Source organism: Anguilla rostrata, chromosome 18, assembly GCF_018555375.3.
Source record: "Anguilla rostrata isolate EN2019 chromosome 18, ASM1855537v3, whole genome shotgun sequence".
Classification (NCBI taxonomy): Eukaryota; Metazoa; Chordata; class Actinopteri; order Anguilliformes; family Anguillidae; genus Anguilla; species Anguilla rostrata.
Window position 1 is genome coordinate 23,398,960 of NC_057950.1, and position 24,799 is coordinate 23,423,758.

At 49.8% G+C, this 24,799-nt stretch overlaps 1 protein-coding gene across 30 annotated transcripts in view; it reads right to left on the reverse strand.

The window, feature by feature from the left end:
- dst (dystonin) overlaps positions 1 to 24,799 on the reverse strand; it is a 207,711-nt gene that overhangs the window by 58,580 nt on the left and 124,332 nt on the right. For 27 of the 30 annotated variants that reach the window (XM_064317870.1, XM_064317864.1, XM_064317863.1 and 24 more), the window contains 21 exons: positions 17,550 to 24,641; positions 17,260 to 17,409; positions 16,798 to 17,013; positions 16,289 to 16,438; positions 15,369 to 15,602; positions 14,334 to 14,486; positions 13,651 to 13,884; positions 13,051 to 13,335; positions 11,031 to 11,582; positions 9,473 to 9,649; positions 7,905 to 8,028; positions 7,332 to 7,540; positions 6,670 to 6,987; positions 5,994 to 6,160; positions 5,535 to 5,691; positions 4,025 to 4,148; positions 3,265 to 3,321; positions 2,347 to 2,582; positions 1,768 to 1,897; positions 860 to 1,059; positions 10 to 505 (listed from right to left, as the gene is read on the reverse strand). In XM_064317870.1, the coding sequence (XP_064173940.1) occupies positions 10 to 505; positions 860 to 1,059; positions 1,768 to 1,897; positions 2,347 to 2,582; positions 3,265 to 3,321; positions 4,025 to 4,148; positions 5,535 to 5,691; positions 5,994 to 6,160; positions 6,670 to 6,987; positions 7,332 to 7,540; positions 7,905 to 8,028; positions 9,473 to 9,649; positions 11,031 to 11,582; positions 13,051 to 13,335; positions 13,651 to 13,884; positions 14,334 to 14,486; positions 15,369 to 15,602; positions 16,289 to 16,438; positions 16,798 to 17,013; positions 17,260 to 17,409; positions 17,550 to 24,641 (11,461 nt within the window). The remainder of the gene's footprint in view (positions 1 to 9; positions 506 to 859; positions 1,060 to 1,767; positions 1,898 to 2,346; positions 2,583 to 3,264; positions 3,322 to 4,024; positions 4,149 to 5,534; positions 5,692 to 5,993; positions 6,161 to 6,669; positions 6,988 to 7,331; positions 7,541 to 7,904; positions 8,029 to 9,472; positions 9,650 to 11,030; positions 11,583 to 13,050; positions 13,336 to 13,650; positions 13,885 to 14,333; positions 14,487 to 15,368; positions 15,603 to 16,288; positions 16,439 to 16,797; positions 17,014 to 17,259; positions 17,410 to 17,549; positions 24,642 to 24,799) is intronic. The other 3 variants (XM_064317859.1, XM_064317865.1, XM_064317880.1) reach the window with 3 other exon arrangements.

Below are 24,799 nucleotides of genomic sequence, written 5' to 3' on the forward strand. Positions count from 1 at the left end.
GAGACTCACTCGCTCTCCCCTCCAGCTGTTTGAAGGGCTTGGCGACGGTCTCCAGCTGCCGGGACAGGTCAGCCTTCAGGTACTCCTCCTCCACCAGGGCCGAGAGCTCCGCGCACAGAGACTCCGCCTCCGCCAGCTTCTTCCTCTCCTCCCGCAGCTGCGCCGACACCTCATTGGCCGCCTCCAGCTGCCGCTTGACGGCGTCGGGCTGGGAGCCGGGGGCCGGCCGGCCGAGGAGGCGGGCCTCCAGGTCGGCCGTGCTGTCGGCCAGCCCCCTCAGAAGGCCCTGGAAGCGCGCGGTCTTCCCCGACGCCTGGTCGATGCGCTCCGAGCGCTGGCCCAGCTGCCCCGTCAGCCCCTCCCACTTGCGGGTCACGGCCGCCTGCTGCTCCCGCAGGCCCGCCAGGGACGGGTCGGCCTCGCCCGGCTGGCTCAGGATGGCCCGGGCGGCCTGGTTCATCTGCTCGTACTGCGGCCTGCGGCCGTCAAACTCGTTCAGCAGGATCTGTGGAGTGACACGGCGGACAGACGGACGGACAGTCAGGATCACCGAGCGGAACCTCGCGCACAAACACTGCAGTACGTGTCAGACACCCAGTAGTGCAAAACCTGCTATACCCAGCGCCTCTAAAAATCTGTCTATAAAATCTGACAAATGGACATGTACGTAAAAACTGATAAAAGCTGATTTGTGTAAATAAACTGATTTGTGTACGTAAGAGCTGATAAAACCTAGTTTGTGTGAATAAATTGATTTGTGTATGTAAGCACTGATAAAAGCTGGTTTGTGTGAATAAACTGATTTGTGTATGTGAAAGCTAACTGGTGTAAGGCCTAGGCAGGTCCGCTGGCTCAGTACCTGGACCTGCTGCTTCTGAGCGTTGAGCATGTTGGGGTCGACGGACAGCGGCCCCAGCACACTCATCATCAGCTCCTTCTCCGACAGCCACTGGTGCAGCTGGGCCTCGGCCGTCTGGAACTGCGTCATGTGCTGAGACGACTTCTCCAGCTGGGACTTCCTCTCCTCCGCTGAGCCCTGCAGCTCTGCCCACACCTTATCTGCACACAGACACGACAGACAGGGCTACTGACACAGCTACAGACAGGGCTACTGACACAGCTACAGACAGGGCTACTGACACAGCTACAGACAGGGCTACTGACACAGCTACAGACACAACAAACAGGGCTACTGACCCAGCTACAGACAGGGCTACTGACACGGCTACAGACAGGGCTACTGACACGGCTACAGACAGGGCTACTGACACGGCTAAGGACACGGCTACTGACACAGCTATAGATTCAGCTACAGATAGGGCTACTGACATGGCTACAAACACAGCTACTGACAGGGCTACTGACAGAGCAACAGACACAGCTACGAACAGGGCTACAGATACGGCTACAGACACAACTACAGACAGGGATACTGACAGGCCTACAGACACAGCTACAGACAGTGCTACTGACATAGCTACAGACAGGGCTATAAACACGGCTACAGACAGGGCTATTGACACATCTACAGACACAGCTCCAAGCACAGCTAAAGACAGGGCTACAGACATAGCTACAGACAGGGCTACTGACACAACTACAGACACAACTCCACTCCTGACAGATGCTCCCCCATCCAGACATATGCCCGTATCCATGACGGCGCATACAGTCTCACAGGGCATACATTCACACCATGGCACCCATTATGAGTGAGTTATGGTTAGAAGGCGGTGTTCCCTCAGCAGGTTCTGCTTGCTGCGTTACCTATCTGCTCCAGGGTCTGCTTCCACACCGCAGCCTCGGGGGACTCGGGGTACAGCTCTATGAGCTCCTGCAGCTTCGCCCTCAGCTTCTCCAACTGACCCTGCTTCTGGGCCAGACTCTCCTCAAACGCCTGAGAGAGGGAGCGAGAGAGGGAGTGAGAGAGGGAGAAATGGCGTGAGAAAGGGAGCAAGAGAGAGAGAGCGATAAAGGAAGAAGGAGAGAGAGGGAGCGAGAGAGGGTGCGAGAAAGGGAGAAGGAGAGATGGCGTAAGAGAGGGAGTGAGAGATGGAGGAGAAGAGAGAGGGAGCAAGAGAGGGAGAAGGAAAGATGGTGTGAGAGAGTGAGCAAGTGTGAGAGAATAATACAAGAAAATGATTCAAATGACGGTATTCATTACTAAATAACAGAGTTAGACAACATTATTTTCATGACTGAATAGGAGAGTCTGATAACAGGACATTCATTAATAAACTGGTGGGTATGAGATTAGTATGCTAATGACTAATTAGAAGAGGACATCGTTAATTAGAGGGGAACAATGGCTGGTTGAAAGGGCTGAACTGATCGCTGAGGAGGCACCTTCTGCTTCTCCATTTGGGTTTTCATGGAGCCCGTCTCCGTGGAAACGGGGCCCCAGGACGCCAGGGTGTTCTTCATGTCCCGCAGCCATCCGGCCAGGGTGTCGGCCTCCTCCCGCGCCTCTCGAACCTTCCGCGAGGCGGAGTCCAGCTCCCCGGCCCGCCCCTTCAGCCGCTCCCCCAGGGCCTCGTACCCCTCGTTGATGTACGACATGCTCTGCTGCACCAGCATCAGCTCTGTAGGGGGGGGTGAGAGGGGAAGGAGGGTTAAAAAACCAAACACGGTCCCGTCAGCTTCCCCTCACGCTCACCGTGAACCCCGAACCCGAGCCTTATACAGACACACGCCTCACAGGACACTAAATCCTCAGCTTTGTTTTGATAGGCTGAAGGACCAGGATAGGTTGTTAGGACACAATGCAGGAGTGGCCTGGTGTGTTATTGCTATGTGGAGGTTAACATAGAGGCACTGAGAGGTTCTACAGCGCAGACAGGGTTACGCATAATCAATTCTGCACAGCTCCTGCACTTCAAACACAAAATACCAACTGCATTGAGACAATGGTGGGTGTCAGAAATTATACTTCTAAAGTATATGTTGGCTAACTACTAGAGAAAGGGTGCACAACAAGGGCCGATCCGTTTCGGGATTTTGTGCCAACTTCTGCTCTTAATTATTTAATTAGCTCAATAACATCTTGAGCTGATATTTGTATAAGCACCAGCTACAGCCACAGACTGCAAGTGTATCCTAAAGTTGTGCTCAAGCACAGGAGTAAACCAGCACAGTTTATAGAGCGGTCAGAAAAGTAAAACTAAAGTAAATGGTCTGAACTAAAGCCAACGGGCAAACTGGCCCTTCAGGACTGGAGTTGTGCACCCCTGTACCAGAGCAAACAAACAGAGGCAGTGACTTAACCTTTGTTGGTCAGGTAGGCGTGAGCTCCAGGACCTGATCCATTAGTGACAGCTGATCCTAGAAAAAAAAAAGACACACAATATGTTTCTTCGGCACAACAAAAGAACAAAGGAAAGTACAGGCAAGTCAAGCCCTGCTTGTGAGTCAGCCACTTGTCATGTGCGCGCACGCATAGGTTGGGTTTCCAGGTGCAACAGGAAAAACTCCCAAAAGCTGGATCTGAAGAAAACTTTGGCCTACCATGTCTGCATGACTGAATATGGCGTGTGAAAATCAGATTCCTCTCTATCCATTAACATGAGCTCACAAGGTTTGAATGATACATGGGTAGTGTAAAGACTACCAAAACCACAGACAGCTGTTACACGATGAGTCTTAATTATGGACCAATATGAGAGATTGCCACTACATGGTCATTCTTAATTACAGACTAACACCAGAGATGATCACTGCATGGTCATTCCTAATTATGGACCGATACCAGAGTTGGTCACTGTATGGTCCTTCTAAATTATGCACCAATACCAGAGTTGGTCACTGCATGGTCCTTCTAAATTATGGACCAATACCAGAGGTGGGCACTATGTGGTCCTTCTTAATTATGGACCAATAACAGAGATGGTCACTGCACGGTCAGTCTGAACACAGGATCGCGACCATAGACGGCTGTTGCCCGGCCAGCAGCAGGATTGTAGTGATGTCACACAGGTCCCTCACAGACACCCAGTATCAGAGAAGAGAAGAGACAGAGGGGTAGTACCTCTGCGGGACAGCTTGGTTTTGGCAGGAGAGGTCAGGACGCTGATGAGGCTGCACAGAGAGGACCCTTTGGTGTTAATGTCCTGAACATCAGTTCCTTTGGCGGTCCACTCGTCCATCAAGGCCTGGGAAAAAGAGGAGAGCGTTCAGTATCATAAAAAACACAAAGGGGGAACCATCAAAGTTAACTATTCCCCAATAAACTGCGAGAACATTTCACGCAAATCTGACTCTGTCAGTCTGCCAAAACTAATTTTTTCTTCTATCTTTTTTTTTTTTTGCTGCTTTCCCTCCATTTGGTATTCGCACACTCCAGTATGTAAATTACCCATTAACAGTCTGGGGCCTTTTCTGGGGCCTTTTGATGTTTGACCCATTTTGCTGCAGTTCATTATTTATTTTCTCGCCTTTCATGTTGTTCTCTTTTAAAAGTCATTAAATGCCTTGTCGTCACCCGGGAGATCAGATGGGAATTCGCCCGGGTTCGAGTCAGATCTTCGTTTCTGTTACTGTGTTACCCCCCTAAAGCAGAATACCGGCCCCGCCTCGTTAAAGCCGCAGGGCCCCTAAAATCTGCCCGGAATGTAAGGACCTATTAGCGGCTTTAATGGCCGTTGACCGTATCGACGGGCATGTGAGGCACGTTTTGCTTTAATCTTTTAACAGCTGATTTTCATTTTTTTCATATGTTTTGAAAATGGAAAAAAGCCCAAAAGTTCTGTTCCGTGCTCCAGAGGAATGGGGAAGGGGCTCAGTCAGGTCTTTAACGGGCTGTGTTACGAGCGTTTGATTGCCGCAGCTGCCAGGGGAGACGAGCGTGGCATTTAGGGGGTGCGGCCTGTTGGTCCGTTGACAAGGTGACTCTGCGGTATTTAGGGGAGTGTTGTTCGCAGGACGACGGCATGGCTTTTGGGGACGCGGTTGGCAAGGTGATGGCCGTGGCGTTTGGGGGGTACGGTTTGGCGGGGCAAAGCCCCAGCGTTTAAGGGGTGCGGTTGACAAGGTGACGACCGCAGCCTTTAGGGTGCCTGGTTGGCAGGGCGACGGCGTGGCGTTTTGGGGGTGCAGTTGACAAGGTGACACTGCGGTATTTACGGGGTGTGGTTAGCAGGATGGCGCCATGGCTTTGGAGGGGGGGGGGGCGCGGTTGGCAAGGAGATGGCCTTTGGGGGGGGGTGCAGCTGGCAAGGTGACAGCTGTGCAATTTGGGGTCCGTGGTTTCCAGGGTGACGGCCGTGGCGTTTAAGGGGTGCGGTTGACAAGGTGACCCTGCTGTATTTAGAGGGCGTGGTTAGCAGGGCAACGCCATGGCATTTGGGGGGCGCGGTTGGCAAGGTGACAGCTGTGCAATTTGAGGGGTGCGGTATACAGAGTTATGGCCACGGCATTTGGTGGGTGCCGGTGCCAGGGTGACCGGCGCGGTGTTTGGGGTGTAGGGTCACCAGGGTGACGGGCACAGCCGTTGGGGGGCACAGTTGCCAGGGTAACCGCGGCAGCGGGCGCACACTCACGTTGACTCTCTGCAGGGCCTTGGCCAGGTTCTGCTCTCCGCAGGAGGCCGGCACGGAGGGGACCTTATCCGCCGAGTCGTCCAGCCACTGCCTGAGGGCGTCCGCGGCCGCCCGGAACTCCGCCAGCTGGTCCTGGCACGAGGACACCTCCTCCTCCCTGCACCGGGAGAGACAGGCACGGGTCAGACAGCCCGAAACTCACACACATATTTACATAGATCTCATAAGGGTGCACAGACTATTTATATACGAGGGAATTAATTAGCTTTAGCAATGTGTAGCAGTTCCCAGGTTATTTCCAGGTCATTCTGAGACACAGGATAGTGTAGCCACCAGTTGGCGGTTTACACTCAGCACACTAACCTGTTTCGAACAAAACCTGTAAAAACTCAAACCGCTCGGAACCGGTCAGTGCTGTTTCCACACCAGGGTTCTCTGAAGCTCCGCCCTGTGACTCACCTCTCTTTCACGGTGTCTGTGAAGGCCCTGAAGCTGTTGGCCAGGCTGTCGGTCCTGCCCTGCACCTGGGCCCTGTCGGACTCCGAGCCCTCCTCGCACAGCTCTTTGGAGAGCCTCTGCAGCAGCTCCATCTCTTTGGCCTGCTCCGACAGCTCTGTGTTCGTGTCCTGCAGGGGGGACATCGCTCAGCGTCAACGAGTCAATGAGTTTCAACAACCAAACCAAGCTGGCAAAGCTAACACCTACACAGTGTTCAGTGTTAAATCAACTCTTAGAGAGGACATATGGTCCCTGTTGTATGCTCTGTTATAGAGTTGAAACAGCACTGGACATTTTACTGCGATGAAAATAAGAAAAGGAGGACCTGGCCAAAAAGTGAAATGTTAGTTGAGAAGATAACAATTGACAAGGCTCCTTTATTTGATCAACTGAGAAAAAGAAAACCAAGGCACTTGTCAGACTGCAATTAAAATTCCCTTTATCAATTAACAAAGCCAATTCTAATAATATGAACAAGAGTCTCTGGTTTCCTTTAGTTCTAATCTGTCATATTTACATGATAAGCATGTGTCTGCTTCCGCCTTCAGGCATTTAAACCGCAGGTTAAAACGTGGCTATCACACATTGGCGCGGACTGATGACATCAGCGAGCAGGAAAACGGGACGGCGGCCTCACCTGCATCAGCTGGGAGAGCTCGTCCACGTTCTTCCCCGGGCCCTCCGTCTCGGACAGGTCCCGCGAGCGCTTAGCCACGAACTGCTGGACCTTCTCGGAGGTCTTCTCGTAGAGCTCCACCTTGTCCCTCAAACGCTCCAGCCGCGCCACCTTCTCCTTGTGCTTGGCCGAGGCGTCCGAGAAGCGGCGGGAAAGGGCGTCCATCTTGGCCTGCAGGGAGGAGGCCGCGGAGGGATCCGCCGTTTCCGCGAACGTCCTCAGCTTCGCCGTCATGGCGGCCATGCTGCTCTGCCGGCTCGACATGTCCTGCTCCAGAGCCTGAAGGTCACGACAAGGTCACGACAAGGTCACAGAATGAGCACCTTCTGACCACGTGCATTTTAAACCCCCCATCCAGCTTAAAGTTCCGACTTTAATACAAAGCTATTTGATAAAAAGCTATTGCAGTTTGATAATCCCTTTGTATCAAATTAGAGCAGGTTTGCTCGTTAACAAAGCAGGCATGTCACCAGAAGGTTGCAGGTTCAATTCCCACATCGGAACAAGCTGCATTCTGACCTACTTCATTAACAGTCCACCTGTAGATACTGCAGCTGATCTGACAAAACGGAAGCAGCTCTGTGATCGTTGAGTCTGGCCTGGCGTCCGCCCGCCGTACGTACCGCCTCCTTGCTGAGCGCGTCCCCGATGGCGGCGGAGGCGAGGGGGACGGGGTCCTGCCGCCGAAGGCTCTCCTCCACGCCGTCCATCCAGCGCGCGGCCTCGTCCAGGCCGTCCTGCACGCTGAGCGAACGCGTCAGCGTCACCTGCAGCCGCTCGTGCCGCGCGCCCACGGACTTCGACAGGCCCTCGTACCGCTCCGCCACGTCGTCTGCCGAGAGAGGACAGGCTCGCCGTGTCAGGGGGCACAACAGGGGTTCAGAGGGGGTGCAATGTGCGGTGATTTAGAGGTGCATTCAAGAACGCTCGGTTCATTCTAACCAAAAACATCTTTATCCCATCATCCTTTGCAGATGATGTAAAACAATTCTAGACTGCCTGTCTGAACTGCAGAATCATGGCTAATATCAATATGTGGGCTGGAGTCATGATATTAAAATGTAGTAATCAAAAGGACGCTTCTGTATTTGTCGCCTTTTCTGTTAGCACTGTGTGACATTGGCAGGCTAACTCTGAATCTCGTCCTTCCTGCCCGTGGCCACATCGTGCGGGGTCAGGTGACCGAGGCCACTCACCCACGGTCTCCAGGATCTCATCCTGATTGGTCAGGAGGTCTCCCTCTGCTGTGATCAGGGCGTCGGCTGTCTTGCGCAGCGAGTCCACAGCGGCCTGTCGTCGAGAGGTCTCATCCAGCAGGGCCTACGGACAACACCCCTTATAAGACCCTTATCAAACAACCGCCTCACATTCCCACAATGCAATACATTCCCACTTTCAATAAGCAGTTCAGCCATTTACACATGATTTTAGCCGAGGTTACCTACGAAAGGTGCATTTGCAATGGTTAGAAAGCCACCATTAGTGTCTGATTAGCTGATTGGCTCTGATTGGCTGTTGACATGCAATGTCCAAGAAAAGATAAACTGTGGGCAACTTTGGTAGCTCAGTTGCCCAGTTGCTCAGGTTGCTGGCTGTCGCCCAGCTACAGAGAGAATCAATGGACTTCTGGCAATTGGTCAACTGGATCGTTCGCTGCATGAACAAGGGGTTAAACTCTGTGAGTTAACGCAAACTAACTTGAATAAGTTTACATTTCTTCACATATATTGTCACTGTCCTTTCTCTACTCCCTATATGGAGGTCACTTGTCTTCGCAAATGGCTGACGCGGTGGCCTGAATGCACAGCTTCTAAGATTACTTCCAATCAGTCGAAAAATTCTGCTGTCACTTTCGATTGCCCGGGCTCCAGGGAGCAAACCTGTCAGGGTCTGGAGACTTCCTGTCTGTCCAGGAAAAGGAGACATCGAGACCCGTCAACCAAAAGGGCCTATCGGCTTTCGTTCTTGCCGTGCCAAACCATCAGGAGAAATGCAGTGAGCATGTGCGAACCAGCGTGTTGCCAGGAACAAAACTTTTTTTCCCCTGCTGGGGTTTCTAGCCCTCCTCATCTCTCTGAATCTGTTAAGAGTCACCACAAGTCCACGGAGAGGCATAACGCTGATCTGCTTTCTACCCCGCTCTCGGCTTGGCAACTCTCAGAAGTCTAGCGTCGGCGAGGTTCAGCGAAACCGTATATCGCAGGGAAACAATCTATTTGTAGGTAATTTCCAGTGCATGCGCTTGGCCTTCCAGTCGCTCGTAAAGCAGGACAAAACATCCACGCTGCCAGCCAGTCTGAATCAGAGCTCAGCTATTCAAAGCCCGGGCCGCGGCCTGTTTAGAAAGGAGCGCTATAAATAGCGGTGTTGTTTTTAAGCGTACGACGGCACTGTATAAGGCAAGGGCACGACGTTCTCAAGCTCAATGGGAACTCATAACCACGTGTCATGTGGGCATTGCTGTAATCAATGATGCAATCAATCCCATAAACAGTGATATGAGTATTATCACCATTAGGGACGTTATCATCAGCGGTTGAGCATTACTGTAATCAATGATACAGTACTAGCAATGTTACAAACACTCATATCAGGATAATTACAATCTGATTTTTGGCATTGTTTTAATCAGCGATGTGAGTAGTACTCCAATCAGTGACAACGGTAATGCTATAACCCCTGATGTTAGCGGTTTTGCAGTCTAATTACTGGCCTAATCAGCGACCCATGCGTTTATATGAGCGACAATGCAGGCCCCTCTTGCCTTGGTCTCCTCCAGCTGTTTCTGCAGGGTCTGGGGGTCGGCCGCGATAGGCTCCGCCTCCTGCCGTGCGGCCTCCTTCTCCGAGCCGCCAAGCCAGGTTTGCAGGCCCCCAGCGCCGTCCTGGAACTTCCTGTACTTCTCCACCACTTCCTTCAGGCTGCCGCCCAGCAGGGTGCACTGCAACGACACGGGCCGATCAGCCGACGCAAACCCAGGAGCGCGCAGCCATTTTACCGGGATACCATTTTTACCGTGACCGAGACGGGTGCGTTACATCAAACGTACATACCTACGCAAACACTTAAGCAGTACAGAACTATAATTATTATGTGGTAAAAGCCTCTTTATTTTTAAATGTTCACAGTTGGCCTCATTCACGAAACATCCGTACGATCACATTTGATCGTAAACTGTTTTAAGAATGTTCCCACGAACATTTCGGCATTCACCATTTTTTCTTATCTGTATTTGTTCATGACTGCTAATCACATGAGCAGGACTGCGCTTAAAATTTAAAAATTTACAGTCAGCATTCATCATGTCATGCACCTGGGATACGCACAAAAACATGCACATGCGTCAGGAATCCCATATCGGTTTTTCATAGGAACATTTTTAAGAACAAAAGAATAATTTAAGAAACATCTTGTTTTGTTTGTTACTGTACAAAAAAATCCACCCTATTCAGCGTGTTCATTCTCTCTTTAGGGGGGCTTGCTGCCACCTTTTGGTGATTTATAGAACTGCACACAGACTCACACACCATAACAGACCATTATTATGGTAAATATTTACAGCTCAGCACATGCTGTGAACATAATGAGGGAGTGCAATGCTAAGAGCTACACTACACACTGCTCTGACCGCGGGGGCAGCCTGACAGGCTGAAATAACAAGCAGGCTTATGGCTACGCAGCCCCCGCACAATCTGCACTGGAACGTCTACTACAAACAAGCATGTGAATATCTAAATGCCTCCTGTGTGCAGCTGTGTTTCTTTATCCTTACCAAATGTTTCTGTAGATGTTCTTTTGCTATAGTCAATGTCAGATCAAAAAATACCATGACAGCATATAGCAAAGGTGGATGAAGATGTCAATGACATTGTGAAACAGTAGCTCAATCTGCCCTGTTACAACAGATCAGCTAACGCCATCGCAATGTCAGCGTTTCCATGAAGGAAGAAGAGCTTCTGTTAAACATTATATTTAACTTTCTGAGAATCTGTAGTCAGATTCATCCTTTCAGTGGATTGTTCCGGTTGGGAAATTCTCAGGATAAAACCACCAATATGGAAGGGGTAAGGGGGTTTAATGAACTTACTTAATTACTAATTAAGTACTTTTGAATGGGCGCTACATTAAATGCTTCTGTATGTACACAATGTACACAACGCAGTGTAAATGCCACAGTGCTCTTCACATTAGACACTGACAGACTGGATATATTATGACAGAATGGATTAATGATGAATAAATTCACACATCTAAATAAGGCAGGAGGTCCTCCCCCCCATGCTGAGGGGGCGGAGCTCTGTCTTTGGGAGGGCGGCGCGCACCTGGGAGTGGACGGCCTTGTAGCGGTCGGCCGCGTTAGCCAGCCTGTCCTTCACGGCGGCGCAGACGCCGGACGTGTCGATGTCCGTCTGCGGGTGGCGGTCGGCGGGGTCGCCCGGGCCGCCGCAGGCCTTGGCGGCGTCCAGCGTCCGCTGCCCCGCGGCGGTGACGAAGCGCAGGTCGCCCTTGTGCGAGATCACGTCCTCGGCGAAGGCCCTCTGGCGCTCCAGCCTGTCGGCCAGGACGTCCAGCCGCCCGGCGGGGGCCCCCAGGAGTCCCGCCTCGCCCTCGGCCTCGCCCAGCCAGGCCTCGAACTCGCCGCAGTCGCCCCGGAACTTGCGCAGCTCCTCCCGCAGCGACTGCGCGCGCTTGGCCTGCAGCTCGGCCTGCGCCAGCTCGCTGTCGTAGCGCCCGCGCAGCTCCTGGACGTCCCGCTGCAGCTTGTCCCGCTCCTCCGGGGACAGGGCGTGAGCCTGCCGGTCCAGCAGGGCCTGGGCCGACTGCGTGGCCATGATCAGCTCCTGCTGCTGGGACAGGACCTCCTGGTGCCGCGCCTGCAGGGGGCGAGAGCGAGCAGGAACGGGATCCGTTATCCTGAAGGGAGTATGCTTTTTATCACAGCCATTTTCCTAAATACGTTCTAGATTCTAGCGTGCCTCCCACAAGCTCCGTCTCTTTTTAATATTTCAATATAGATTACAACCTGCCATTTGTAAGGCCACATCACCACTGGATTCCCAGACAGTAAGGATGGGATGGGAATTTTTATGCATAGACCTCATAGTGCCAGCCATCAGACGTGAGACTCACAAACTGAGGACCTACCAACTCACACTCACACACACACACGCGCGCGCACACACACGCACGCATACATACACACACACAAACCAACTCACCCTCACAGATACAGTAGCTCTGACCAACTCACATTCACACAGCTCTAACCCACTTACAGCTCCAGAAATCTCAGATATTTTAGCGAAAGCGACTGACATTTTGAGTTAAGAGTAAACATAAGATCCATGTGTGCGCTTGTCAGTCTTGAACAGGAATAATCACAATCCTGGGCAAAGCTCCAATATAATCTGACAGGTTGGAATAGGAGATTCTTTCACAACTGTAACAAAATTCACTGGTTTTATCTGCTATATCTCCAAAGAAATACTCTAATATATATGATTCAAGCCCTTATTTCACTCGAGGGCTTATCCTAGGGCATGTACACCGAAAACCATGCTTCCTTTCCGATGTCGAAGGAATGAATTACCCATAAATCTCGCTCACTGCCCTCTTGGCTAAGCACTCAGTACTGGCAATTGCAGAGCGAACAAAAAGATCAACTCATCGGCTGTTCGACCTGGACGCCTCTCTCAGACTGAAGCAGGCCATTAACCCCTGAGAGGCCTTTAAACGGAGAGAAAGAGGGTGCAGAGCAGGCAGTAAATCAGAGAGGACATCGCTCGGCAGAGAGACGGCGAGCAGAGGAAAGAGCCGTCGACAAGCCTGGAATCGCGCCCGCTTGCCACTCTCCATTTGGCGCTGTGACTCTGCAGGTTGACCAATGAGCCGTGAGCTCCCCCCCCCTTCCTCCCCCTGAGAGACCCAAGTTTCCCACAGCGGGGGGATTAACAAACACCAGCAGAGCTGCCGTACGTCTTCATGCGCACAAGACCAACTGCTGATTGAGGGGGCGACACCATTCACAAGAGCTTTTCATGCAAACAAGTCAAAAAAACTAGATGACAAACAGAGCATGTGATGCACTTGGCAGTGTATCTGGATCTAAATCACATCAATAATATGTATGCTAATATGCTATTGTCGGCTGCTCACGTCAACCAATGCATCTACCGACAACAGCTAATTTTTCATGGGAACGACATTCGCACTCCCCATTGGCATAAAAAGCACTTGACTCCAACTTCAATATCCATACATGAAGCTTAAACCTGTTTAGAGATCTTTCCGGAACTCGGACATGGTTGGCACACCAGTTGGCCAAATCAAACCTCGGTTTACCTTTATTCGGTTGTACTGCTCGTCCAGGTCCAGCTCGTGTGTGTCCTTGCTGTTGCCGTCCACAGCGCTGATGTTGTCCAGTGTCGACAGCGAGTTCCCGTTGTTGTCGTCCTGTCCTCCCACGATGCCTTGGGGCGAGGTGTCCAGCGGCCCGTTCCCGTTCTGACTGCTCGTCCGGTCCGTGGGGTCGCTCTCCTTCTCTCGGTCCTTCCCGATGTTGGAGATCCAGTCCAGCAGGCCTTCGATCTTGTTCTTGCTCTCTTCCAGCTGCTCCACGGCCGCCACCTGTGGAAAAAGGGGTTTCACAAAAGCGTACCCCAAAAATAAACGCACTGTCTTCTGTGGACAGCATCAATGTACCCTTAAGGAAGGTAATTAACCTGAATTGCTTCAGTGAATACCCTGATATATGAAGCTGTATAAGTGATGCTGGGTATGTTGAAAATTGCACAAATTGCCCAGTAAGAAGAAAAATGTAGACACACACTGTGTAATTGATGCAAAGCACCATTCAGCTACTTGAGTGCGAACAACTCCCCCTTGTGGAGAACCTTCAGCCTGCTAAAAATGAGTGAGTGTGTGAGGAAGCCATCTTCTTACCTTCTCGGTTTCCTGTTTGATGGCTGTGGTCAGCACTTTCTCCAGTTCTTTCCCAGAATCATCGGCGCGCTGGCTGAGCAGCCTGGCCTTGGCTTTGGCCTCCTCCAGCTGGCTCTCGATGGCAGCCACCTGCTCTGGTTGCAGTTTGCTGCGGTTCTCCTCCAGGAACTTCTTGGTGCTGCTGAGGACCTCAGTCAGGGCATTGGCATTAGCCTGGACGTCCTTCTGCAAGGCCTAGGGGAAAAGTCAAAAAACATTTTCTGCTACTGGACAGTCTAAATACAAGCACAGATAAGACAGATAAATGTGAACATCATACTTTCAGAACAAAAACACATAGAGCCATGACTGAGAGAAACAATAGCTTCACACAGACCTACCACACAGACCACATTTCTCAGAAGAAGGTCAAAAAGAAAAGCATAAGCCTGTCACTGCTAACAGGCTAACCCTCTCACCGCTAACAGGCTAACCCTAACACTGCTAACAGCCTAACCTATTGTTTTTCCCAGTCCTGGCTCTTTTTGTTTTTGTTCTGAAAGTAAGATGTTCACAATTATCTGTATTTGTGCGCTTTTATTTTGACTATTTTTACCTATCAACGTTAACAGCCTAACCTGACCATTGCTAACAGCCTAACCCAAACACAGCAGGGCTGCATCGTGGGCTGGTCAGCGGCTCACCTGGTGCTCCTTCTGGTACTGCTGCAGGTCCTCCACCCCGTCTCCCCCGGAGACCAGCTGCTGGTGGCCGATGAGGCGGTTCTCCGTCTGCGTCAGGCTGTCGCAGAGCTCCTGCAGCTTCTCCGAGTACTCCCTCTGCTTCTCCACCGCACTCTGAGACGACAAACCACAGCGCGGTCACGGGAGGCCGCCAACCTTACCGCGCAGCCCTACCTACAGCCCTACCGTTACATACACCTGAGTGTGCTGCAAACACGATAGCCTACAGAGCTAGGGGGTCGGGGTCAGAGAGAGACAGACAGACAGAGTTAGAGGAAATCCGGCGCGGAGTGTTAGTCACGACGTCCGTGGTGCGGGCATCCATGCACATCGAGGCCGTGTTTTCGTGTGTGTCCGTGGCAGTGCTTAAAAGAGCCGAGTGCCGCCGGGTGCCTGGGAGCCTGTTGAGACGTGAACACGACCAGGAGAAAACGTTAGCGGCTTGGCGGTGATCGAGAAGCGGAACGCTTGCTCCCTGTCGCCGTGGGGTTAAAGGTCAAGCGCATGCTTCACAGCAAAGACATCCAGACTCAAACAACCCATATCAATTCCACACACACATTCTGTAATTGTGACACGTTAGTTGTACACTGAATTTCCTAAATAAATGTTTTTCACTGGTTAAACATTTGCAAGCTCCTGTGGGAATGAATGTTCTCTAATTATACATATTTGTCTTTGCAGATATATGCAAATTCACATAAACATGTGTCACTGCTTGCATTAAATGCATAATGCATAATGCAAGGACACTTAATGAGACCATAAAATACCACAAAGGTTCTCTGAATGCATAAAGGAAAATATTAAATGAAGAATTACGTATTTTCGAATCTTCATTAAATACACAAATGATGAATATTCATTAAAAAAACTTCCTGGTTTAACTAGAGATCATTTTTAATTTGTCAACTAACACCTTTTTAAATAAGGGTGACTGAGATAGGGACGATGCTGTGTGATGACCTCATGTGGTGATGTCATGCGACCCCAAACCTTCTGCTGCCTCTGCTCCTCTCTGATCTCCAGGTGCAGTTCCAGAGTGCTCCTCTGGGTGGAGACCTTCTCCATCAGTTCCCTGAATGCCCTCTGGGTGGCGGTGAGAGCCAGCAGGAGCTGCTTGCTGTGGGCGGGGCTCAGGGTCTGAGCGTGCTCAGATATGAAGTACTGAACCTCGAAGGCGGTGTTCTCCAGCTGGTGCTGCGTGTGAGACAGGCCTTTCTCCATCTCCTGGAACACCGAGGAGCATGAGCATGAGCCTTTCTCATATCCACCATCCTTAAAATATTTTATATTCAGACATAGGACACAGATGTCGTGTTTAATATAAATACTGTGGATCTATCTCCAACTCCTTGTTTATCTAAATGCTTTGTAACATATAAAATTTGCAACGATAACGTACAGTGAAGTGGTATGGTGAATTGGAGGGGCACTGCTGGGTGGCTGTTAAGGCCCCGTTCATGTGCATGGATGCGTCCCACAGTCAGGCACTGAATCCGGGCAGTGCCAGTGCCAACTGTGGCTGGCAGCCCCAGAGGGTGACACAGAACTGGCTCTAGTGTGGCCCGGTGTTGGGACGGTTTCAGTCGGCCAGGATAATCCCGTTTAATCTTGCACCAGCACCCCCTGCAGCTCAACTGGGCACGGGGAAGCATGCCCGTTATGCTGCACGTGACATGTGTTCCTGGAACTCATGTTCGCACGCGTTCGCATTGCGCACTGCGGTAGGGAGCAGCAGGATGACATCACATGCTGCGAATGGAGCGTATGATTGTTTGCCCTCTCCTGAACTCATAGCCACACTTGTAGCAATAAGCTCTGACTGTCACAGCTGGGCATTCCAAAAAATGGAAAACAACATTAAAAAATAAATAGCCTAGATAAACTGGTAGGAGGGAGGAACAAAGTAGTACCTTATTTTGCTCAATCCTGTGCTTTACTGTATCCAGGTCATCGGTGTTTGTGATATCCAGGCTGGAGACAGTCTCAGAAATGTCATAAACATATGCTGAGACTTCCTGGAGACAGCCCAAAAGGTCTTGATAGGACAGCTCTAAATGTGCCTGAGTAAAAATATAAAATGGGTTTCACATCGGGGTACTGTAAAACATTTATTTTTAACAGTCAAATATCACTATTATATAAATGCATACACATGAGTATGCATACAAATTTGTAGCAATATTAAAATAATGTTCATGTATTCATTAAATAGTTCAACTCAGTGGGGTAAAACCATGACAAACCTGACTTATGGTTATGTTGAGAATAATACATGTACCCGCTATCATACTTTGATCTTACATAGGTCGTTTAAATAAAAATCTGATTCCTTCTGATCTTAAAGGTTATAGGCAGAACAGCCATCACCTTTAAATTCTTAAAATTCATTAATGTCTAGACTACAGCCGTGACCTCTGACCTTTTCAGCTTCTAGGGCCTGCGCTATGGCGCCGCCCTTCTCCGTGGACATTTTGCGAACGTCAGAGAAGGCCCGCGGCAGGTCTTTAGAAACCGCCGCCAGGTCTCGGTAAATCTGCGTGGGAACGTGCTCGTCAGCGGCCTCCAGCAGCTGCTCGGCCGCGTCAAGGTCGGCGGTTAGCGTGGCAGCCAGGGCGGCAAGCTGTGTCTCAAGTGACTGCAAACAGACCAGAGCGCGTGCCTTCAGTGCGGTAACGGCTAACCCGCTACCTGCTAAAGGGGGTGGATAGACATGCGGAGAGAGTTCATTTTTAATAGTGAAAATGGAATACGAGAGAGCAGTGGAAGCAGTGTTCTCTGTGGAGCGTTAAAAATGGAACTGGTGGTTATGAGGGAAGCTGGTGGTTTAGCAGGAGTTTGTGTAAGATGCAAGGATTTCAGATGAACGACGAGCTGACCGCACCTTATTTTCCTCCAGCTGGCTCTGCAGCCCCTCAATGCCATTGCTTAAAAGGCACTGGGCCTCCAGGTCATTTTTCATCTCCTCAATTAAATCAGCGTGATCCTGAAGTCGGCCAACACATTCCAGATAATTCTGAGTGGTGTACTGTGGCTGAAAAGAAAGAAGCCAGGAAGGCACTCTCACCAGAGGTATTAAAGAACCATAATATTGTACGACTAATGTACAGTAATGTAAACCATATTACAACCAACACAAACAAAGGGGGAGGCAAAATGTATTTGATGACTTACTTTGGACTGGCTTTCACCACTGTTCAGGTCCTCTGTGTTAGCATCCTGAGTTTGAGGGTGGGAGGTGAGCTCTACCTGTTGGTCCAGGTGGCTGCCAGGGTCCCCTCCACCTTCGGCAGCACAAACTGAGTCCCCTTTCTCAGCACCTTTTGTCTTCTGGCTCTGGTTCTCAGAGGAATCGCTACCCAGAATGCCACCGAGATTTCGGAGGGCATCTTTGAGTATGGCGGGATCACCGGCCGAGGAGATGAGCTGAACAATCTGCAGCAGTTGACACTGGATCTGCTGGACATCAGCCGGCAGGTTTCCTTCTGTATGTTTTACCTCAAAAGACTCTTCTCCCTCTCCCTGGCCACCAAGCTGCTTTCTTGTGTCTGAACGCTGACTCTCTTGTTTTAGCAGGTCTATAAGCAGGTCGGGGCTTGTGCTGTCAATGTGCCTGGGTGGAAGATCCTTCTTCTGAACAGCAGTGCCAGTGTCACCGACACTCCCAAGGTTCTGGAACTGCTCTTCTGGGACGTTCTGCACCATTCCCATGATGTCTTCTAAGGCTTGCATTTCCACTTGCCGCAAGCTGTCACCATGCACCCCCTCCACCTTCATCATCACTAGCTGGTCCAGCCTGTCCCTTAATGCACTGTAAAGAGCTGGCGGTGGTGGCACAGGCACATTCCTCTGGCTTACCATGACATCCGAGGGTTTGGTGGTTTCAGAGACTGACCCGCTGATCCCACCAGCTGACCCCTCGAACCCACCTGAATCTGGCTTAAAACCAGTCATTTTGTGCATCTCCCCTTCACAGGTTCCAGCGGGTGAAATTTGTGGCTGTTCACAAGCCAGTGGAGTGGCACTGGGACTTTCTCTCTGGTGACACTCTGGAACATGAGCAAACTTTGGTGGAATGTACTCCATAAATGATTCTTTTCTCTTGCTCCCATTGTGCCCGCTGTCAGTGGTACAGCTCATATCGGCTTCATGTAAATTGGACATAGATGGCTCAGATGGCCATGTCAGACTTGATGTTCTAACAGACCTTTCTTCAAAGACATTTTGCTCTAAAGAAAGTTGTCCTTTTCCAGTATTATGAGATCTTTCCAGTTGTATTCCATTTTTGTGCCTTTCTGATTGGTCATCCTTGATAGAGCCAATCAGACAGATCTCTTCCTGCCAGGTGTCCTCTCTTTGATTTTGCCCTTTTTCACAAAATGCTGTGTCACGAGAAAGGCCAGCTGCACTAAATTCCTCCTCAATGTTTAGTCTCTGCTGTGCCGAAACCACATTTTCTGGTGGTAGAAACAAGTTTATACTCTTTGAAGAAGTCTCAGCTGGGTGATCATAACCTTTTCCGCCTGTTACAAGGCAGTTTATTTGACCGACAGACCCCAGTGATGGTGGAGCATTAATTATTGGTTCAGATTCATCTCTAAGCACATCATGCTTATCAACTGCTTTTGGGAAACATTCTGCTTTCTTCTCACTGTTGGGCAAGTTGGGCATCAAATCCCTCTGAACTAGACTTTCATTCTTGTCAGGCCCTAAATGTGCTATTGCAGCCTGTCTGTCACTTGACATTATGCTGACTGGTTTAGGAGATGGACAGCTGGTCGTGCTAAGTGAGCAGTTATCTGTTGCTGGCTGCCTTAGGGGTTCATTTCCCTCTTTAGAAACCTCCTTGTGGCTCAATGAAAGTAAATCTGAACTCTTGTCAGATACAATGTCTTCACAAATGGAACTTCTTGATTCAAATGATCCATCAACAACATTCTGTCTGCTAGAGTCTTTCCCATCTGAGCTCACATGAATGTCTTGCCTACTAGGATCTTCAGACAAGCTCACATCAACAACAGCCTGTCTACCAGCATCTTTACCAGACAAGCTCACATCAACAACAGCCTGTCTACCAGCATCTTTATCAGACAAGCTCACATCAACAACAGCCTGTCTACCAGTATCTTTACCAGATAAGCTCACATCAACCACAGCCTGTTGATTAGCATCTTCACCACACAAGCTCACATCAACCTCAGCGTGCCTACCAGCATCTTTACCTGACAAGCTCTTATCAACAACAGCCTGTCTACCAGCATCTTTATCAGGCAAGCTCTTATCAACAACAGCCTGTCTACCAGCATCTTTATCAGGCAAGCTCTTATCAATAACAGTCTGTCTACCTGCATCTTTATCAGACAAGCTCACATCAACCTCAGCCTGCCTACCAGCATCTTTCCCAGACATGCTCTTATCAACCTCAGCCTGCCTACCAGCATCTTTCCCAGACATGCTCTTATCAACCTCAGCGTGCCTACCAGCATCTTTACCTGACAAGCTCATATCAACAACAACCTGTCTACCAGCATCTTTATCAGACAAGCTCTTATCAACAACAACCTGTCTACCAGCATCTTTATCAGGCAAGCTCTTATCAACAACAGCCTGTCTACCAGCATCTTTATCAGGCAAGCTCTTATCAACAACAGCCTGTCTACCAGCATCTTTATCAGGCAAGCTCTTATCAATAACAGCCTGTCTACCAGCATCTTTATCAGGCAAGCTCTTATCAATAACAGCCTGTCTACCAGCATCTTTCCCAGACATGCTCTTATCAACCTCAGCGTGCCTACCAGCATCTTTACCTGACAAGCTCATATCAACAACAACCTGTCTACCAGCATCTTTATCAGGCAAGCTCTTATCAATAACAGCCTGTCTACCAGCATCTTTCCCAGACATGCTCTTATCAACAACAGCCTGTCTACCAGCATCTTTATCAGGCAAGCTCTTATCAATAACAGCCTGTCTACCTGCATCTTTATCAGACAAGCTCTTATCAACAACAACCTGTCTACCAGCATCTTTATCAGGCAAGCTCTTATCAATAACAGCCTGTCTACCAGCATCTTTATCAGACAAGCTCACATCAACAACAGCCTGTCTACCAGCATCTTTACCAGACAAGCTCACATCAACAACAGCCTGTCTACCAGCATCTTTACCAGACAAGCTCACATCAACAACAGCCTGTCTACCAGCATCTTTACCAGACAAGCTCACATCAACAACAGCCTGTCTACCAGCATCTTTACCAGACAAGCTCACATCAACAACAGCCTGTCTACCAGCATCTTTCTCAGACAAGCTCACATCAGTGAAGTCTTGTTTGCGACCATCTTCACCAGAGAAGCTCACATCAACAACAGCCTGTCTACCAGCATCTTTACCAGACAAGCTCTTATCAACAACAGCCTGTCTACCAGCATCTTTACCAGACAACCTCTTATCAACAACAGCCTGTCTACCAGAATATTTACCAGACAAGCACGCATCAACAACAGCCTGTCTACCAGCATCTTTATCAGACAACCTCTTATCAACAACAGCCTGTCTGTCAGCATCTTTATCAGACAAGCTCACATCAACAACAGCCTGTCTACCAGCATCTTTATCAGACAAGCTAATATCAACAACAGCTTGTCTACCAGAATCTTTACCAGACAAGCTCACATCAACAACAGCCTGTCTATCAGCATCTTTATCAGACAAGCTCACATCAACAACAGCCTGTCTACCAGCATCTTTATCAGACAAGCTCATATCAACAACAGCCTGTCTACCAGCATCTTTACCAGGCAAGCTCACACCAACTACAGCCTGTCTACCAGCATCTTTAACAGACAAGCTCTTATCAACAACAGCCTGTCTACCAGCATCTTTACCAGACATGCTCTTATCAATAACAACCTGTCTACCAGCATCTTTACCAGGCAAGCTCTTATCAATAACAGCTTGCTTACCAGCATCTTTACCAGACAAGCTCACATCAGTGAAGTCTTGTTTGTGACCATCTTCATCAGAGAAGTTCACATCAATGACAGTTTGTCTACCAGCATCTATATCAGACAGGCTCACATCAGAGAAACTTTGTCCATTAGTGTCTTTAGCAGACGAGCTCACATTAACAATACCCTGTCTACCATGTTCATCAGACAAGTCCACATTAATGAAGCCTTTTCCACAAACATATTCACTAGACAAGCTTGTATCAGTTAAGCCTTGTCTACTATAATCTTCACCAGACAAGCTCTTATCAATGACAGCGTGTCTACCTGCATCTTCACCCAGCAAACTCACATCAGTGCAGCCCTGTCTTCTGTATTCTTTATCTGGCACAGAGGAATTGGCTACTTTATAGATGGGTCCTCCCTCTATTTCCAGAGAGGGAACCATCTGTATATCAACAGATCTATGGCTAATGGGGGCTAAAGATGGAGAAGAGTCTAAGAACTCACTCAACTGCTTTGTGTTTCCCAGCAAACTTAGATCTTTTTCTCTGCCCTCACCTTGAGTCTCTGTTCGGTTTTCACAAGGTTTACCATCTGTTAGGTCAAATGTCATGGTTGCCACCTTCTTTCCACCCAGTTTGTTGCCAGCCTGACCATCTGAAACAGTTTGGTCTTCTAGCAGGCGCTGAGCAGTGACATTTTCTGAAGGTTTTAGGTTTATAGCTTCAGCACGTCTACTTATGGGGCTACCATCTGAGCCAATGATGTCACCCTGAACTGGAGGTGAGTTGAGAACTTTCTCAGCTAAATCATCAGTGAGGAAACCCTGTTCCAGAGCCTCACTAATGCTGATGGTACTCCCAGACTCTGAGTCGTAAAACCCCCCCAAGAGGTTCTGCCTCTCCATGATGCGCAGCGCAGTCAAAGGTGAAATTGAGCGCATTGCTGATGCCTCTCTCAGGGTTAAAATGGTGCCAGCGGGTTGTTCACTGGAAACGGCCTGTTCCGGGAACTGCGAGGACAGGACCTCAAATGCGATCTCTTCGTCCACGAGCCCTTTCTCGAGGGCGGCGTCAAGATCGTACCGCTTGCCAGAAGTCACATCTAGGATACCACCTTCTTCTATCTGGGACTTCAGGAGGAGGACTGCATTTTCCCGTTCCTCTTTGTCCCACCAGAGCCCCTCTGGGTGCAGGCCTTCCGCACGGTTCTCTGTGGTTTGTCTCGATTTCACTGGCAAGGTTGTGATCTCGGTGGTGTCTTTCGTGCTCATGAGGTATTGTGACACGCTAGATGGCTGTGGATTAGGATCGCTGGAAACTCTGTCTCCAGATACCATGCTGGAGTCTGTACCACTGGATATCTCCATGTTCAGTGGCGGGGATGTGACGTTTCTCACCACTGGCCGGGAGGGGCGGCTTGCAGCGTTGCTCCCTTTAGGGTGGAGATACGAATCTACAGAGTCACCTGAGGTTTCATCTTCTAAACCATGTGTTATTTGATCAGGAGGAGAGATTCTGCCTTCGTGCTTCTCAAGCCAGCTTTCAGGTGGAATATTTAATTCGAAATCAAACCTCACAGATTTTTTTTCACCGCTCTTCCGCTTACCAGCTATTTTACAACTTGTTTGCGATCTCTCTTTGTTCTCGTCTGCTTCGTATTCTTTGCCGTGAACATGATACCCTTCTGAAAGAAAGGTCTTTGCACATTGATCTTCCGGCACTCTTTCAACATCTTTACGGTGCTGATGTTCTGCACCTTCCGTACATCTGTCAAAGTGAAGATTTTCACTATCTGCCTTCTCAACATCATCTTCATTTAGAGGTATGTCAATAAAGGAGGAGGTGGCACAGGATGAGGTGTCATGCTCAGGATCGTGGCCTGAATCTACAATACGCTCCATAAAAAGTTGTGTTATTTTGTTTAACTGTCCATCAAATATTAAAAGCCTTTGCCCTGATTTAGGGTCCATGTAGCTGTTCATCATGAGATATGAGATGAACAGCTGCTTTGCCTCTGTAGGCGATGGACTGTTTATGCACTTCTCATCTATTGCCAGGTCTTCCACAGATCGATGAGATCCTTCGATCTGTAGCTCCCTCAGCGAAAGCCACGTGGAAAACCTAAGGTTCAGCTCGTCGATGTCAGGGAACACATCTGGTATCTCGATAGTCTTCAAAACATCAGCAGTGTATCTGTCAATATAACCCTCCTTTGCAGCAGAGTCAATATCAATTACCTCTGAGTTTTCTGGTATGTAGAAAGCAGCCATCTTCTGCCGGTTGCTCAGCAGCTTGTAGGCAAACTGCTCTGTGATTATTTCATGCTGGAGGGAAGCGGTCACGGTCAGGATCTCACCGGACTGGGGCCAGACGAGCCCCATGAAGCCCTTTTGTCTTTCCAGAACTAAGAGAGCGCTGCTGGAGCTCATTAAATCACACTGGACAGCCTCGTCCACTGTCAGCCTCTCACCATTGCGGGGATTGACAATGCCACCATTTTGTGCCTGATGGCTAAGCACCCCACTTGCAGTGTCCTGGTCGATAAAGCCCTCCGCCAAGGCCTCTTCAACCGTGAGTTTACGGCCCGTTTTAGGGTCCACGATGCCACCAGCAAACAGCTGAGCCCCTAGGAGACGGAACATGGTCTCCCGGTCAATCAGGCCCTCGTGGACTGCCCTAAGGATGCTGATCTCCCTCCCGGACTTCAGGGATATGGTGCCTTCGCGTCCCTTCTTCACTGGCAGCAGCCGCAGACCCGTCTCTTCGTGAACGAGGCTCCTTTGCACCAGCTGGACGAGCGAGACCTTCTCGGCCGTGTTGGGGTCAATCAGGTCCTTCCAGTTGTTCTGTCTCTCCAGGATCCGAATGAACAACGAGGCTGGGATCAGACCGCACTGGAAGGCCTTTTCCAGGTTCAGGACGTCCCCGGTGTATGTCAGCCTCAGCCCCCCCGTCGCCAGCTGGATCTCAATCACCTTCATGGCCAAGCGTTCCGAGACCGCACCTTCCCTGAGGGCGGCAATCACAGGCAGAGGTTCGGAGGCAAACCGCTCACCCACGATGCACTTGTGCGCCTCGTTTAGATCCTGTAGCTGCCAGTAGGTGGGTTCGTCTACCAGATTGTGCTTGAAGGCATCGTCCAAATCCAGGCACATTCTGAACTCAGGCAAAATCAGCCTGGAAGTGATCAGCTGGGCTTCCAGGAGACTGAGTCCGGTGGTCTGGTCTATGAGCCCGCCCTGCACTGAGCGGCACACAGAGTAAACCTTCCCACTCTCGACCTCCAGTACACCTTCAATGGTCTGGTACTCCTGCGGGAGTAAAGAAACAAAAACCTCATGAGAATAAATCCAGATTTTCTCACAAATTTCAATTCCAATTCCAAATTCCAAAATCATCTACTTTTCTTTAGAACACACAGTTTTTAAATTATTACTTACTTCTCTTTAGACCTAGCAGTTTACAAATT